At 37.2% G+C, this 16,319-nt stretch overlaps 2 protein-coding genes and 2 long non-coding RNA genes across 9 annotated transcripts in view; 1 reads left to right on the forward strand and 3 right to left on the reverse strand.

Annotated features, from left to right (window-relative positions):
• Positions 1-8,052, reverse strand: part of LOC136241682 (uncharacterized) — a 41,915-nt gene extending 33,863 nt beyond the window's left edge. Inside the window, exon 1 of one of the 2 annotated variants that reach the window (XM_066032938.1) lies at positions 7,967-8,052. The gene's annotated coding sequence lies outside the window, so the exon portion shown is untranslated. The remainder of the gene's footprint in view (positions 1-7,966) is intronic. The other variant, XM_066032939.1, reaches the window with a different exon arrangement.
• LOC136241689 (uncharacterized) overlaps positions 1-16,319 on the reverse strand; it is a 152,715-nt gene that overhangs the window by 131,551 nt on the left and 4,845 nt on the right. For 2 of the 3 annotated variants that reach the window (XM_066032950.1, XM_066032951.1), the window contains exon 1: positions 15,004-15,248. In XM_066032950.1, coding sequence (XP_065889022.1) covers positions 15,004-15,166 — 163 coding nt within the window. In that variant the 5' untranslated portion in view covers positions 15,167-15,248. Of the gene's footprint in view, positions 1-15,003; positions 15,249-16,319 lie in introns of those variants that run through there. The other variant, XM_066032952.1, reaches the window with a different exon arrangement.
• Positions 12,338-14,325, reverse strand: LOC136241697 (uncharacterized). 2 transcript variants are annotated; one of them, XR_010694374.1, is made up of 5 exons: positions 14,117-14,325; positions 13,475-13,580; positions 13,316-13,414; positions 12,602-12,704; positions 12,338-12,550 (listed from the first exon to the last, which is right to left on the reverse strand). It is a non-coding gene; the product is annotated as an uncharacterized lncRNA (long non-coding RNA). The 2 variants fall into 2 exon arrangements; XR_010694373.1 differs by having other exon boundaries at positions 12,338-12,556.
• LOC136241698 (uncharacterized) overlaps positions 12,588-16,319 on the forward strand; it is a 101,683-nt gene continuing 97,951 nt past the window's right edge. For both annotated transcript variants that reach the window (XR_010694375.1, XR_010694376.1), the window contains exons 1-2: positions 12,588-12,732; positions 14,141-14,306. This is a non-coding gene — a long non-coding RNA (uncharacterized lncRNA). The remainder of the gene's footprint in view (positions 12,733-14,140; positions 14,307-16,319) is intronic.

Consider the following 16,319-nt stretch of genomic DNA (forward strand, 5'->3'; position numbering starts at 1 on the left):
ATATGACACTTCCCCTTCAGTACAAGTGTTGACTTTCATATTAAGAATAATACTCAATTATCTCATTACGATACTTGTTTGGAGACATTACTATATGCTTGGCTTGGGCATCTGTATTTAGCGGATCACGGATCGGCGGATCACGTGATATGCATGCTCAACTCGATTTTGAGCACTGGGAAATATTTATACCCTAGTGTAACATACAGCATACTGTAGAATTTATATTTTATCCACAGGTAGGAAGCCTGAAGAGGGGCATCTGTATTTAGCGGATCAACGGATCGGCGGATCACGTGATATGCGTGCTCAACTCGATTTTGAGCACTGGGAAATATTTATACCCTAGTGTAACATACAGCATACTGTAGAATTTAGATTTTATCCACAGGTAAAAAAAAACTTGCAATGGCCTACACTACAAGAACGTAGCAAATCAGCTAGACTAGTTTTACTATATAAAGTACTACATGATTTATTAATTATACTGAACTGTTATCTCCCATTTAAATCTACTGTATTACAGACCCGACACTCACACAACTTTAAACTAGTACCTTACCAACCAAGAATTGATGTATATAAATATTCCTTTCTCCCAAGAACTGTACCAGAATGGAACAGATTAGATGATGGGATTATTGAGACTGACTGTGTTGAAGAATTTAAGCAAAAATTAGCCCCTTCTATGTATATAGTTAAGTAACTTATCGTAATTGTATATATTTTTATAGTTTATTATTGCAATTGTACGTATGTGTATAATTAAGTAACTTGTCGTAATTGAACATACTTATATAGTTAAGTAACTAATTGAAATTGTACACATGTAATTGCACATCAGCGTTATACCTCTGGAGGGTCCTGCTGATTAACAATAAATAAATAAATAAATAGGTAGAAAGCCTGAAGAGATTTCAATCGATACTATATAACCATAGATCCTTTACACAGATATAACTAGGCATTCCAGCCCGATTTTTAAATTTTGGAAAAATGGGCTTTTTATAGGCTCAATAGATAGAGTATTGATTGCCGATCTCAGAAATCTATAGTTTGTTGGGTTGGAATTAGCTACTTTGGCATGCACAGCGCTTAAAAACTGAAAAAAGGTACATTTTTTCTCCAGGGCTCCCCATACATTTTAAAGAGGAAAATGGCACAATTGAATCAGGAAGCCATTGAGCAATCTAGATTATCTTGAAACTGCAGTTGCTTTTAGCCGCAAGTTTGTACATGTAATGAGAGTAACTTCAGATTGTATTGGATCTCAGCGATCTTTGTACGCTTTGTGGTGATCAAATATGTTTCACCCACTGCACACTTCTCAATGCAATGGTGTATACCCATAGGCAAGTGGCTATCTTAAGTATAAGTTAACAACTTATAAAGGCAAACAACTACAGTGGAGGTGCCACAGTGATGCAACAATACTTAAGGTGGAGTTGTGGTTTCAATTATGGCATTGTTATGGCGACTTTGAAGTGGTTTATACTTTTGAGCTGATGACACAGCCATTAGAAAATTGCTCTGGAGCTGAAAATCGCTAACCCTAGCGAAGTAACTACACACTTTAAAGTAAGCACCAGTGACTACCTTCCACCCAACAGAACGTTTCTAAAAGTTTTAAAGTATTCTACATACATTACAAGGCTTGAAAAGATTACAAAACAACACAAAACTTATATGTAACGCGCACGATAAAACTAAGATTTTCATGATGATCAGCGTGTGGACAAACCCCACAGCGATTCTCATCCTCATTGGAGCTCGGACGACGGAGCAATCCCAAGTTAAACATGAGTTGTTATTTTGTGCCAGGGTTCTATTGAGGAACATACGGAGAATTTTTTAATTAAAAAATCTTGGATACTGGAATGCCTAATATAACTATAATAATTAGACCGCGCGCGTATTAAAAATTTAACACACTTTTTTATGATTATGATTATGATTAAATACGGGTAAAGGCACAGCCTGCATACCCGATCACACGTACAGAGTAAGATTATTTTAATTCACCTTAAAACTGAATCACTGATGTATTCTTTATACCAACACAATACTCAATAGACTAGTTCTGTATTGCAAAAACAAACGACAATAGATACACGCCAACATATTAGAAGCCTATTCACACGTGAGTGTGCTATATTTAGAACTCGCTTATCCTACTAGAGTCGAATACAGGGAGTCAGAAACATACAGTTCATACATGTGTTGGTGTAAAGAATACATCAGTGATTCAATTTTAAGGTGAATTAAAATAATCTTACTCTGTACGTGAGTTAAATTTTCAATACGCGCGCGCTCTATTATAGTTATATAGTATCGATTGAAATCTCTTCAGGCTTCCTACCTGTGGATAAAATAATTAAAAATTCTACAGTATGCTGTATGTTACACTGGGGTATAAATATTTCCCAGTGCTCAAAATCGAGTTGAGCATGCATATCACGTGATCCGCCGATCCGTGATCCGCTAAATACAGACGCCCTACTTAAAACCACCTTAGCTCATTTCATAGAAATCACATAATCACAATATACATGTCATACATACAAAACCAGCTGTCACCATAATATTCATTTTAGGGGCTTCATTACAAAAATTAGTAAGCATTTCTGACACAGTGCTCTGCATGTAAACATGCTCTTCATACACAAACAGAAATAGTATAGACACATTGAGGTTTGCTATAATAATGTGACCGGATCTTCAAAAAACCAACATTATGATGCAATCATAATTTTACAGTATAAAGCATTGTTTACAATGGGTTAAACATTTGTGTATCATCATAAAATTCTGTAAATTTTAAAATGCTTTTTTCTGAAAAAACATGGCTAAGTTACATGTACAGTTACAGTAATTATGTCTACAATATCAATATAAAGTGCATTATAAAATGTTTTGATCACACAACTGGCTTGCATGACCCACTGACCGAGACAGCCAAAAAAAAATTTAAATGAAACAAGGGTCTGGAGAGTATGAGCTACATTTTAACTACAAAGTTGGTTACAGTCAATGTTATGGCTAAAATTATCATGCATGCAGTTATGTATATATTAATCAAACACTAAAACATATCACACTTTGAGCTTGTCAGTACAAATCAATAACTGACAAGTGGGAGCAGTTCCATAAAATTTTTCCTAAAGGCTAAATGTGTTATGCCAAACGTCTTCTTGCTTTTAAAGGGATTGCACATGGTGGTGGAGGAAGTAGTTGATGTGAGGCCAGGGGGATGACCGGAATATATAATCTCTGGAAGCAGGAGGTCTGGAGGACTGTCTAATCATTCTAGCTTTCACGGTGTCTCACAGTTCACCATATTTAAGTATAATTTGAAACATTTCAACCACCAAAGTACCAAATTTTTATTTGCATTAAACCTCTTGGCAAAGTTTTTAGCTGGCCATGGGTTAATCAAACACCATTTACTGTATATAAGTAGCCTTGAGACACTGGAAACACCTGGTACAGTCATAAGATACCAACTTTCAAAGTAAGAGGACAGTGGTTCGATTCCCACTGTAGGAGGTTTTTACTGACAATAACATGGTTTTATGAAGCACTTTGACTGCTCTATTATGAGTATTCTATATTAGAGCATAACAATTTTTTCACAGTTTTCAGCCCCACTCCAAGAAGGATGATTTCAGCAAGATATCATTCTGAGGGAAGCTTCATCACATCAATTCTAAGGGAGGCTTCATCACATCAAGGGGTCTTGAGCCCCCCTCCCTCATTCTGCCACCTATGATTGTACATGATTGAGAACTTCTCTTAAGCTCCAGCTTGACTAATCTCCAGCTTGACTATAATCTCACATTACAGTTTTTATTGTTGTATATATATCTTTACTATTCACAAGCCACTATAATATAATTATTATTCACCCCTGGAACTAAGCTGATTAGATTAATTTTGTCCTCAAAATCAATTGTCAAGAATGCTTTGTCAATGAAATTAATAGTTCGTTATCACACATGATAATTATTATGATGTAAGTTACAAAGTGGATGAGACTTGCTTGATACTAGAATAAACATGACTCTTGTGACCTGGGTCATCCAATCTGGAGTTAGGATATTCCACAGTTGTTAGAAGACAATAAAAATGAACAAGCACAGAAACTACTGGCTTTATGTTGGGGCTTGCATATTGAAGTGAACAAATAGTGCAAACATAAAAGACACAGGCAGTGTTACAAGAACTAAAAAGTGGTGACTGAAAAATACTATCATTCTATTATAAATGTTCGAGGTACTTGTAATGAACATAAGCACCACTAGTAGTCATAGCTATCATTTTACTGAAAATCCATTAAAGCTTTTTGTTAGTCCATTATAACAATAGTGCATGGACAAGTGGTGGTGGGGTTACTAGTAATGATGGACAGAATTATAACGAATGCCTGAGAACAAGTTTCAGATGTCCTTCTAATACGTACTTTCTACTAAAAACTCTTATATTCTTTTAAGTAGTTTTTGGCTATGTTTTCTATATGCCAGGCCACTATTAAGTAGTGACCAAAAATAGTGAGGTAGCTATAGACCATACTTACCACTGCTTAGGATAGTGGATATAGAATTGGTCAATCAAGTTCTCCCTGCACAACATTTACACTGGTAATCGAAAGTTGAAAACAATGGCTCTCGCAATGGCAGATTTCATTGTACGTATCTAGTGCAAAGTTGTTCTCATGCAGGGGATAATGTGTTGAGCATCACAGTAACCCTTGACCTATTTATTTTGGTTGATTATTCAGTAGTTACATAATAGATTATTACTAGCTAGGTATATGTGACCGGAATTGCGAAAAGGAGTCTTCCACACACATCAAATTTAACCGAGGGGTCACCAGCTGGGAAAATCGGTGTACGGATTTCAAAATCTTAACTGATTTTGCTTGATTTCACTGATTTCAAAATTGTTTCACAAGATTTGAAGGAAAGCACCTAAAAACAGGAGGGAAACCACCTAAAGCAGAAGGGAAACCACCTAAAAGCAGGAGGAAAACCTTCTAAAAGCAGGAGGAAACCTCCTAAAAGCATTTTTACAGTACAGTAGCCATACAGCAGTTTCCAACCTTTCTATTCAGTAAACAAGAGATCCCAGTGGATTTGGAAATCTATGTAGCTACTAAAGAAGGTCTTGTGACCGGATTTGCAGAAAGGGATCTTCCACACACATCCATTTCTATAAACTTGGGAGACCATAACTTAGTATTCGAGTATCATATTTCCCTGTAATTTTCAGTATTTATTCAGCTATGTTGGTGCTCACTTCTGACTAAATTTATAGCTCTTTCTGACCTGACGTTATAAATTGTCAAAGTTGGTAAATTGGATGTGTGTGGAAGACTCCTTTTTGGCAAATCCGGTCACAATTATATAAATGGAAATAGGGAAACCTCTTAAAGCAGGAATGAAACCACCTAAAAGCAGGAGGGAAACCTCCTAAAAGCAAGAGGAAAAGAAAACATGAATACATCAGATGCTTTCTTGCTCACATGTCCTAGATACCCGAGGTGACACCGTGCATATATCCAGTTTAGTTAATATTATTTAGTGTAGATATTTCAGCTATAAAAGCTAGAAGTGAAAGCTGTTGAAACTGGACTATATAAGCTAGCTATATTGTAGCTATACAGTCATCGTAATAGCTATCTAGCTCAAGCATATAAATAGCTCTGCTTCTCAGTATAACTAGATAAATAACAAAAAAATAGCATAATACTTATAGCTATAGATATAGTTAGCTATAGTCATAGCGACGTAGCTATAACGCGAGGTATATCGAATAAAGAAACCTTGAACGATCTTATTTTCTCCAAACCGTAAGCATGTGGCTATACAGTAGTTTAGTTACAGTGGCAATAGTTCTCTCCGATCTAGTTATTAGCTACCTGATTCAATTATAAGCTAATAAAATGATGAACAAAGAATTACGGCGAGATCACAGAGTCATTATAATATATGATTTGATTTCAGATTTTATAGAATTCTACTGATTTCAAAGATTTCGTATCAGATTTCAGCCAGGGGTGTACGAGATTTTGAATCAGTTGGTGACCGCTCGAATTTACCAACTTCGACAATTCATAACCTTAAGATTGGAAAATGCTATTGACTTGAAATTTGGTGAATAGTGAGTACCAACATGACTTAATAAAATAAAGAAAATTTCAGACTTGTATCATGCTACTTGAACACTATGTAAGTTAATCAAATTGGATGCGTGTGGCCGCTTTTCGAAAATCCAGTCACATAATTATTATTATAGCTATGTATACTGTATAGCATACATGCAACACCATACTCCCATAGCTAATAGCTATATTTATGTCATTTTTATTTTATTTTTCTCCTTTTATTAGGCCACTACAATGAGAGATAACTTGTTTCTCATCAACCGCCCGCACCAAAATTTTCTTTTTCCCATGCGCACTCATTACTGCACGAGATTGCAACATGGTTTTTTTGAGTGTTGTGGTAGTGGGTTTATCACGTAGAAAAGCACTATTTCCATGGAAAACTGCAATCCCATTGAGATATAGACACCATTTAATAAGTTTACTTCTGTGTTGAGTAGAGTACTTTCTGGAGCATCAACAACCACCAAGGCATCAACAGTGAGTGCTACAATGTACATTAGACTATACACTAGCATTGGTACCGTGACCTGCATGCCCTATGTGCATGCAGGGCCATCATATCTGAGAGTCATAGTAGCTTTAGTGTTGCTACTTCTGACACAACCATGCAGAGTCCCTCCACATAATAAGACCGACTAGCCTACACATGCTAACACTGCTGTTGTTTGCTGCTGCTGCTGCTGCTGCTGCTGCTGCTGCTGCTGCTGCTGCTGCTGCTGCTGCTGCTGCTGCTGCTGCTGCTGCTGCTGCTGCTGCTGCTGCTGCTGCTGCTGCTGCTGCTGCTGCTGCTGCTGCTGCTGCTGCTGCTGCTGCTGCTGCTGCTGCTGCTGCTGCTGCTGCTGCTGCTGCTGCTGCTGCTGCTGCTGCTGCTGCTGCTGCTGCTGCTGCTGCTGCTGCTGCTGCTGCTGCTGCTGCTGCTGCTGCTGTACTTGGGTATGGTACATGACCCCAAGACTGGTGGAACTCTCGTAAAGGACTTGAAAGCTTTGTTACTGAAGTTGAAGTTTATGTGAACTCGGAGTTTTACTCTTAGTGCGCACCAGTGCTTGGTGTGTACCCTGCCAATAACCTGAAATAAAGGATTATTATACTGGTTTTGTACAAATAATACATCCTGCAATTTATAGCTATGGCTTGTGCAATAATGAGATAGTGAGATAACCCGCCCACCTGCCCGCATGTGTTACTCTATGAGAAGTTGATGAGAAACAAGTTATCTCATTGTAGTGGCCTGGCCTTATTTTCATTTATTTATTTTTTTGGATCACATCAGACTATTAGAATCACTAATAACAGGCGGTTAAACACTACATTGGTAGGTCATCATTTGCAATCAACGCTATCTACCAATCGGGCAGAGTAGCTAACTCTGCCCAATCCTGATGCAATGGAATGGTCGTCATCACTAAAGCAGCGTTACCGCGTTGCGAAATCTTCTGATATAAAAAAAAATTGTGTAGCTCTCCAGTCCGCTCCATGACCCGGGAACCTATCCGCCGCACCAATGAACGTGCACAAGAACCCAGGGTCTCGATACAAAGGGGAGAGAAGTGAAAAGAAGTAGTCAAAGTGGAATATTTCGCAATTTCAGCCACAGAGGCTGGCACCACCAGAAGGGGTAGACACATTTCAAGGAGCATGGGTGTCGGGAACAAGTTTTAAATTGGTTTCTTATATGCGTAGCCATATGAGTTGCAAATAATACATAAGCCTCGATCACGGCCTGCGCTCATGCTGGCGCCTTCGACATGCAATGACAAAAAAAAAGTATCTATTCAGTGCATAATCTCATTGACTCACTTCTTTCCGTCAACTTATCTTGCACCACTGTGAATTCGCCGCACAGCCTTGCTCTAGCTACTACTTCTTTCTGACTAGTTCCGGATAGATTAGTAACCATTATTTTTATAGTGGTGATTTTTCTAAGTTATGACGTCACTCGACGTTTACTGATGACTTCAATAAAATTATGTGGTCACGGATTGTCGAGTGCGGGATTTTTTAGGTTCATTGTATCCCCAAAAGCCACTGGTCGTTGCTTAGCAACGATCACGTGATCTTGACTAACTACCTCAAGAAGTTAATGCATCTGTGATACTTACGATTACTTTGATATATTGCTGACACTTATGCCAACAATCACTGATACAAGCAATCATTGGCTTCACCAGGAAAGACGAAGAACGATCCGTTCAGAAGCTTCTCTACTTCAGAAGTAAGCTAGCTATATACCATTACACCTTTATAGATCTATATATATAGTACCTTCTCTATGCGTGAGCACATTTAACAAGTGAATAATTTAACTACTAATAAAACAAGTAACTTACTCAATCAAGATAATTATTATGCACATACTAATGCACATACTAATGCACATACTAATGCACCTATCAATGTCAAGCCCCACCTCCAGGGACCCCATACACCTATTGGGGATTTGACATCTACATCTTGCCCCACCCGTGGGGTTGCTGACGGTGGCAGTTTGTTGAACCAAAATTATTTTAATAGGTAAATCAAATCCCTTATAGAAGCCCCTCTTTTGAGGTGAGGACATAGTGGAATTTCTTAACCCCAGTACCAGACACTAGACTTTGTCAATTGCCCCACTCTACCCGGGGGTGGGGCATGACATCAATAGGTACTGTGCAATACCAAAACAATATTTATTGCAGTCAAAGTCCAGAGTGTGGCAAGGGGTTTTCTCATAACTACCATCACAGTCTTCAAAAACATTGACGTCATAAAATGAGGCAAACAATTTCATGGACTCATGTGTACTCAGAAATCATTCTTCACACTCCTAGAAATGAGAAAGACATTAAGAAATGGAACAAGCTGGGAATACACATCATTTCATGTAGTGATTATATTATTATTCAATTGTGACCGTAAAGTGCACCATGAATATTTGAAAGAACATCAAATTTTGTGTATAAAGAAATAAAGTTTTGTGTATTTTGTAAACAAAGGGGATAGTGGAAAGTACTTAAATTTAGTCCATGTACATTATGTGCATGCATACACACAGCTTATATATGTATGTATGTATGTATGTATGTATGTATGTATGTATGTATGTATGTATGTATGTATGTATGTATGTATGTATGTATGTATGTATGTATGTATGTATGTATGTATGTATGTATGTATGTATGTATGTATGTATGTATGTATGTATGTATGTATGTATGTATGTATGTATGTATGTACGTACGTACATACGTACGAGCATATGTATGTATGTACGTATGTACGTGCATATGTATGTATGTACGTGCATATGTATGTATGTACATAAGTGTGTTTGTGTGTGTATGTGTGTGTGTGTGTGTGTGTGTGTGTGTGTGTGTGTGCGTGTGCGTGTGTGTGTGTGAAGCAGCATAGCCAAGTGGCTTGAACATCACCCTATTACCCTGGTAATGGAAAGGTTCAGGTTTGATGCCTTGTTATACCAAGTTAGTGTTGTTGTTGTTTCCTTGAGCAAGAAACTTTACTCACATTGCTCCAGTTTACCCTGATGGGGGCCTGGTGGCCTGGTGTCAACTGGGGAAGCAGCCTTCCAAGGTATAGCATAAACATTACCTGGGAAAGCAAATGTCCAACCATCCTTGTCTTGCTTAGCAGTGTTGGAACTTACAATAGGGTTCTGCAGCCTCTCACTGTGAGACCTGGACAGTCCTCCTGTAGGTTACTAGTTCTGCCCCAGGGATTTGCTTGCACAAGACTCCTTCCTATACAAGACTCAAGTGCCTGAGTGGTGCACAGGCATCCCAATGTTGGTTGGCTGTGTGGCAATAACTGTGTTTCACATGACAGCTGAGTCCTTGTGTGCATGTCTGTGTGTCTGTAAGTGTGCACATATCATGAGGGGGGGCACATGGTACAATTGATATGTACTAGTCTAGAGTAAGTCATCAATAACTGGACAATTATTTCCTTGACACCTGTAGTTGCCAAACGGATAAACCGATCAGTCTAAATATTTGAAGCATATAAAGGTCTAAGCTAAAGTACTTTGAATATAAAATTTCAGCCCGAACCTTTGAAGCAGCTAGGAATACGAAGCCAATATATCTGTCCGGAAAAACAATCAATAACCAAACAAAGCGATCAACAATCTGGACAGTAGCCCTGAACTCAGTAACTACAGCTCCGATTTCCACCAAACTCTAGGGAATGTAACATCAGTCTATGGTCGCGTGTTGATAAAAATTTGGAGTCTCAGCTATGGAAGATACGGCTCATTGAAGTCAGCGTGCTTCCTTGACTACCATTTCCGGACACCGCTATTCTTTGGTTTTTAAGAATCCAACGCATTTGCAACATCTCCACAGCCACTCAAATGATGGAAACAGTTGCTGTGAACATTGTGCTATTGCTGTTTGATCCAGGTATGGTCTGTTTTGTCTGTAGCAACTCCTTACATGCCATTAACTAATGTTTTCGAGCAGATAGGTCTAGTATACAGTGCAATAACATGTCCATGTAGTCCAAATCTCTGCATGTATGATGGTTTTGAGACATCTTTTAATGATGTAAAGGGTACAATATGAAAGAACTTTCTTCGATTAGTAGGGGTACTAGCTGGTTTATCCCACCATTATGGTCAAAGTGCTCAACCTCTATACAGTGACACATCAACATAGATGATCTTTTTTCCAGACACCTGTAGTTGTCAAATGGCTGAACCAATCAGTCTGGTATTTGGGAGGTAGAAGGTCTTAGCTGAAGTACTTTTATGTTCCAAATTACTGTGCATAAATTTGCAGCCAAAGTCACTTGGAAAGAACCTGTGGAGATTCATGAACACTTAAGGCCATCATTATTATATTGCTTGTTTCCCATCACCCAACAGAACAAAAGATGATGCGGGTGAGAGGTGTTATTGATTATTGATTATACACTTAACTCTTGTTATTTCAGTCTCTGACTGCTCTATTAGAGTATCCTGATCTTGAAGGCTGCCAGGGCTGTACACCATGCACCTTGTTGAACAACAGTGGAGGGACTTCCAACCTTCTGCTATGTTTCCATGCACAGATAATGCTTTACCTTAAAACTTGATCACTCTGTGCCTCCTGCTATCATGAAATAGTGCACTCATGTGATCTATAATGGCAATTAAAATTTGGTGTGGCTACATAAAAAAAGATGCGGGTTGAAGGAATATAACAATGATGGCCTAACTATAGACAAGATCAGATATTAAATCAGGTAACAAGAGTAGATGGATAAATAGCTACATAAACTTGTAGCAAGTGTCAGTTGGAAGGAACCTGTGGAGAGCCAAAACCACACCAGATCACAATCAGGTATATACTCAATCAACCATTAAACATTATGGTCAAACTATATACTTCAAATAATAAACAAATCTCATTAGCTATTGTGTCTCTGCCTGCAGCAAATGTGCCAGCATAATAAATAGGCTAGAGTGCTATGCCAGCATATGCTAGTGTATTATGTGGATATTTCAAAATACTAACACCTGAAAACAGATTAATACTCTCTAATACACCCAGTCAGTAGAAAATGCAAACTGCAACAGAAAAATGCCTCCTACACTCTAGAACAGTCCCTTAGAGTTAAATGCCCTAATAGACCATTTCACTGATTAAAATGTTTCTGCATATTTGACTCTGGCCTAATTGCGTCTCTTCCCTTCAAAGCATATTGTGTGCATGATGTGAAATGATGGTTGTCATAGTTTGCAGTCAACATCTGTCTTTATTTATTAATGTCATTGTAAACTAACTACCTGTAGTGACCAGCCATATTAACTTGTTCTGAGCAACTACAGTTCTCCCTTGATATTCAACCTCATCGGTATCAAGACATGTTCAGATAATCCAAAAGTTTGGATAATCAAAGCCCATTCATTTATACACAAAGATTATACCTTGCTGTTTAATAGACTATATGAGTGATAGGAATATTAAAGTATGTCAGACCATTCTAAATGAAGCAAAGAAAGGAAGGGCCCACACAGGCAAAGCACAATACAAATGAGATGATACCAGTGAGTTCATTAAAAGCTTGATGGTTTCATCAGGAAGTTCTTTCTTGTAGGGTTCCTACTTAAACAGTGCTACAGTACTGTTTGATAAATGGGGCTGGTACCCTACTGGTTGTTACTTGTATACTATTAACATGAATACACAACATTGTATTATTGTGACTAATCACATAAAATATTGCCATAAATTTCCACAAAACTATGGTACAAATATGAGACATAAGGCCAAACATACAAGTAATGTGGAAGCTACAAATTCATTGTTTACAAGTATATCAATATAACAATACTCAGAGTATATTTTTCTTGCAAAACTTCAGTAGTCTCTTTCTTGGAATTTGTTCAAGTGATATTTATTTCTAAAGCTAGTGTTACTACACATCAAAGGTAATACACTGTGGTAATCTTACCGGCTTGATTTATTCACTGTTTATGGTCACTTCAGCCCGAGACGTGCCTTTTGTCTACCAGCAACAGCTACGATGGTTGTATCATGAAGTTACCTTTGTCTTCCTGGAGGCAGGTGCAGTGACCATTCGAGGTGATGTAAACATGGAACATGTGCATATATGTGTATAGCATGCAGTGTGATGTCTGTGTGTATGTGAAGTTGCATGCATGTGCATTTGTGTATGTGTGTATGTGAGCAGGTTGTGTAACTGTATGTGTGTGTGTGTGTGTGTGTGTGTGTGTGTGTGTGTGTGTGTGTGTGTGTGTGCGTGTGTGTGTATGTGTGTGTGCATGTGAACATGTACGTAAGTATGTTTGGTAGTCATGGTAGTGAGTAAGCAAATAATCATATTAATCATGTTTATAACAACACACATGGTTTACTCTCTACACAGAAAGTACAAGAATTTACTAAAAATTGGTCTAGATGTATATAATTCCACTTGAAATTTAGCTCATAAAATCAATTCTGAGGGAAATTTCACCCATCAACTGTTGTATTGGAACAACTACTACTTAACTACTATTCTATATATTAGAGTACTTTTACAATGAAAATTGTACAATATCCTACAGTTATAAATAGGGCTGGTACCCTGCTGGTTGTTACTTGTATATTATAACATGTATACACAATATTGCATAATATTATGTATAATCACGTAAAGTATTACCAAAAATCTCCACAAAGGTAGTGTAGTTGTAACTTCCAAACTCATTCTCTACCACACTATGGTACCATCCTCTTTGACTTAGTGTAACATCAGTGAACACTATAGTGTGTGTACCATGTGATGTCACTGTCTCATAAAACTCATCATTAATGTACATACCATGTGGAGTTTGGTGGGGGTACAGCATAATACTCAAATGATATGTTAAATGTTGAACCTTCTTGTATACTCATGTTTGAAGGGGTTGACAAGACTATGCTGGGAACTATGCAGAGCAAAACATATTTAGTACTGTATGTACCCATAATAATTCATGTATGTATATATTGCCCACATTTTACAGTGATGATATGAATATACATATAATGCAATACAGAAAGATTGCTGCAAATATGAGACATAAGACCAAACATACAGACATACAGTAGCATTGTGGAAGCTACAAATTCAATGTTTGCAAGTAAATTTTACTCAGAGTATATTCTATTAATTTTGACTTGGTCTTTTTAATTTCTTCAAGTGATACATTTTACTAAATGTAGCTGGTGGTACTACATATTAGAATTTCATTGGTAGTTTCCTTCTTCCTTTTTAATATAATAATTTTCATATCACACTGTGGCCGTGGTCAATCAAGATCATGCAAGCATTATACCAACAGTGGCCATAATGCAATGTCGGTTACAGGAATTCAAACAATACCATGGAACTAAGCATTCCTTCACATCTTACTACAATTAGCTCTCTTATAACCAAGAGTTAAAATAGTACCTTTTATTATGAACTCTTGTTATAACTAACCTTCACGTTGACACTCTTTTACAGTAGTAGTGATATCAAAATTCTGGAAAGGATCATCAAAATCATCATAGAAAACCAACACTTCACAAGACTCATAGTACTGATAATTTGTGGAGATCTCATAGCTTAACTGATGTTTGTCACTGATATCATCTGAAGTTCTACTATAGTCATTCTGATGGACACACAAGTAAGTAACTTACAGTATACACACATGTGAACATGGCACAAAACACTGGTGATGTTGCCTCTTTCTTTTTCCTCTCATTATTCAAAAGTATAAAAAATTTTTTCAAACCATCTACACAATAGTTTTAGTGACATCTACATAGATTCTAATAGAATGTTCTTCACTTGGATGCATAATATGAATTACTAATATATTGTGTGTAGTATAGTATTAGTATGTTATACAGTGTATATGTGACAAACTTACAGTCACTGTCCTGTTAGTACTATCCCAGTAAATATCTGCTCCAGTGTCTGCTAAGCGATATGAGATTTGCTCAGGTGTGAGATTTAGATGTGCAGGCAATCATAAATCAAAGTGTCCATAAACCAGCAAAGTTACAGTATCAAGACATGTGTGACCAATGGAAGCCAGTGTGGGATGTATATCAGACAAATAAATGTGTGACCAGAATAATGACTTGATTGTGCTTACACAGACTATTTTGTCACTTCAATATTCCCAGGTTAGGATGGTTGGAACAAATAATTGGATGGCTGTTTTGAGGAATTCATTATCAGCTCTTTCACCAAAACATTCCCCTACAACCTTACTTAGATGAATGTAATGGGATGCATGTACATAATACACCATTTCTTCTTAACTATTCATCACATACACAGTAACTACAATGGATTCACACATATTTATTACTTACAGTCATAACTATAACTAAATGCACCCAATGGAAGTACCAGCAAGAGTAACATCATGTTATCCATCATGTCAGAATGAGAAACTATGACAATGTACGTAAATACAAAAACACACTTCACAACAGTTTTGGAAACAGCTTTAAATATGTTCATATGTACATACATGTATGGCAGTCAACATAAATATACTAAAAGAAGCACAGCCAAGTGCTGAATAAGAATATAAAGATCATGCAATGGAAGAGACTATATTTATACCAGTATAATAATATATATTTAATAGTTACACTATGACCATGAGGGATTTGCCTGATATACGTATATTCCCAAGCCCCCGGGCCTGCGACCCTTTGGCTTTGGCATATGTATATCAGGAAAATCTTGAGTGGCCATGATACTATATACCACTCAGGTATGCTGACCTAATAGATGAAGGAAGACAAACCTGCATTCACCACATTACTTTTATACTTGTGGGTTTTAATTGTGGGCACAAAAAGAAATGATTTTGGGTTTCCCTGGTTGTGTAGTGATACCATTTTAAACCAAATAACCATTTTGTGTATGCCTAAAGTCAACTAAGGTGCTAATATAATAAATACTTAGGAGTATAGCTAGGTTGAGCCATTTTGTCACGTGGTTGAAATGTGCTGTGTAGAAAAACAATTCCCACATTATGAAAACAATCATTAGAGATGCCTATTAACTGAAATATGCAATTTTAACCCACTCAATTATTTTTCCTTCAAACGAATGCCTAGCCTAACTAAACCAACATACTAAACTCAAACCCACAATGCAAACTTTAAGCAGTTCTATATGAAGAATCAAAGGGAACCGATGCTCATTAAAGGCAGTTGTGGTCAGGGCTATATCATGATATCGCCCTAACCACAGGGTGGTATCATATATTGCCCTGTGGTCAAGTGGTATATACTACAGAAAAAGGGAATTACAAGAATTATGATGTCCATGTACTCATCTCCCACCACTGTATGTATTGGGCATCACTGCAGTTCCTGTTAAATAATTAGATCATGTTCTTATGGTACATACAATAGTTGCTTCTGTAGAAATTCAATGATGCCTTTTCATAAGTATTGTACACATACAAATATCAACTATACTGAAAACATATACCATGTATGTAATGCAAGAATGAACATCTGGTGAAGCCAAGCATACACAGAAAAGCCCCTCTCTAATCCAATCATCTAACACTATATGCTGTACCAAGAAAATTATCACTAGTAATCTAATATGGCAAGATACCATACATACTATTAATTAATTTTAGACTATGGTATATATAGCTCAT

The sequence above is a fragment of the Dysidea avara genome, chromosome 12 (genome assembly GCF_963678975.1).
Source record: "Dysidea avara chromosome 12, odDysAvar1.4, whole genome shotgun sequence".
Lineage (NCBI taxonomy): Eukaryota > Metazoa > Porifera > Demospongiae > Dictyoceratida > Dysideidae > Dysidea > Dysidea avara.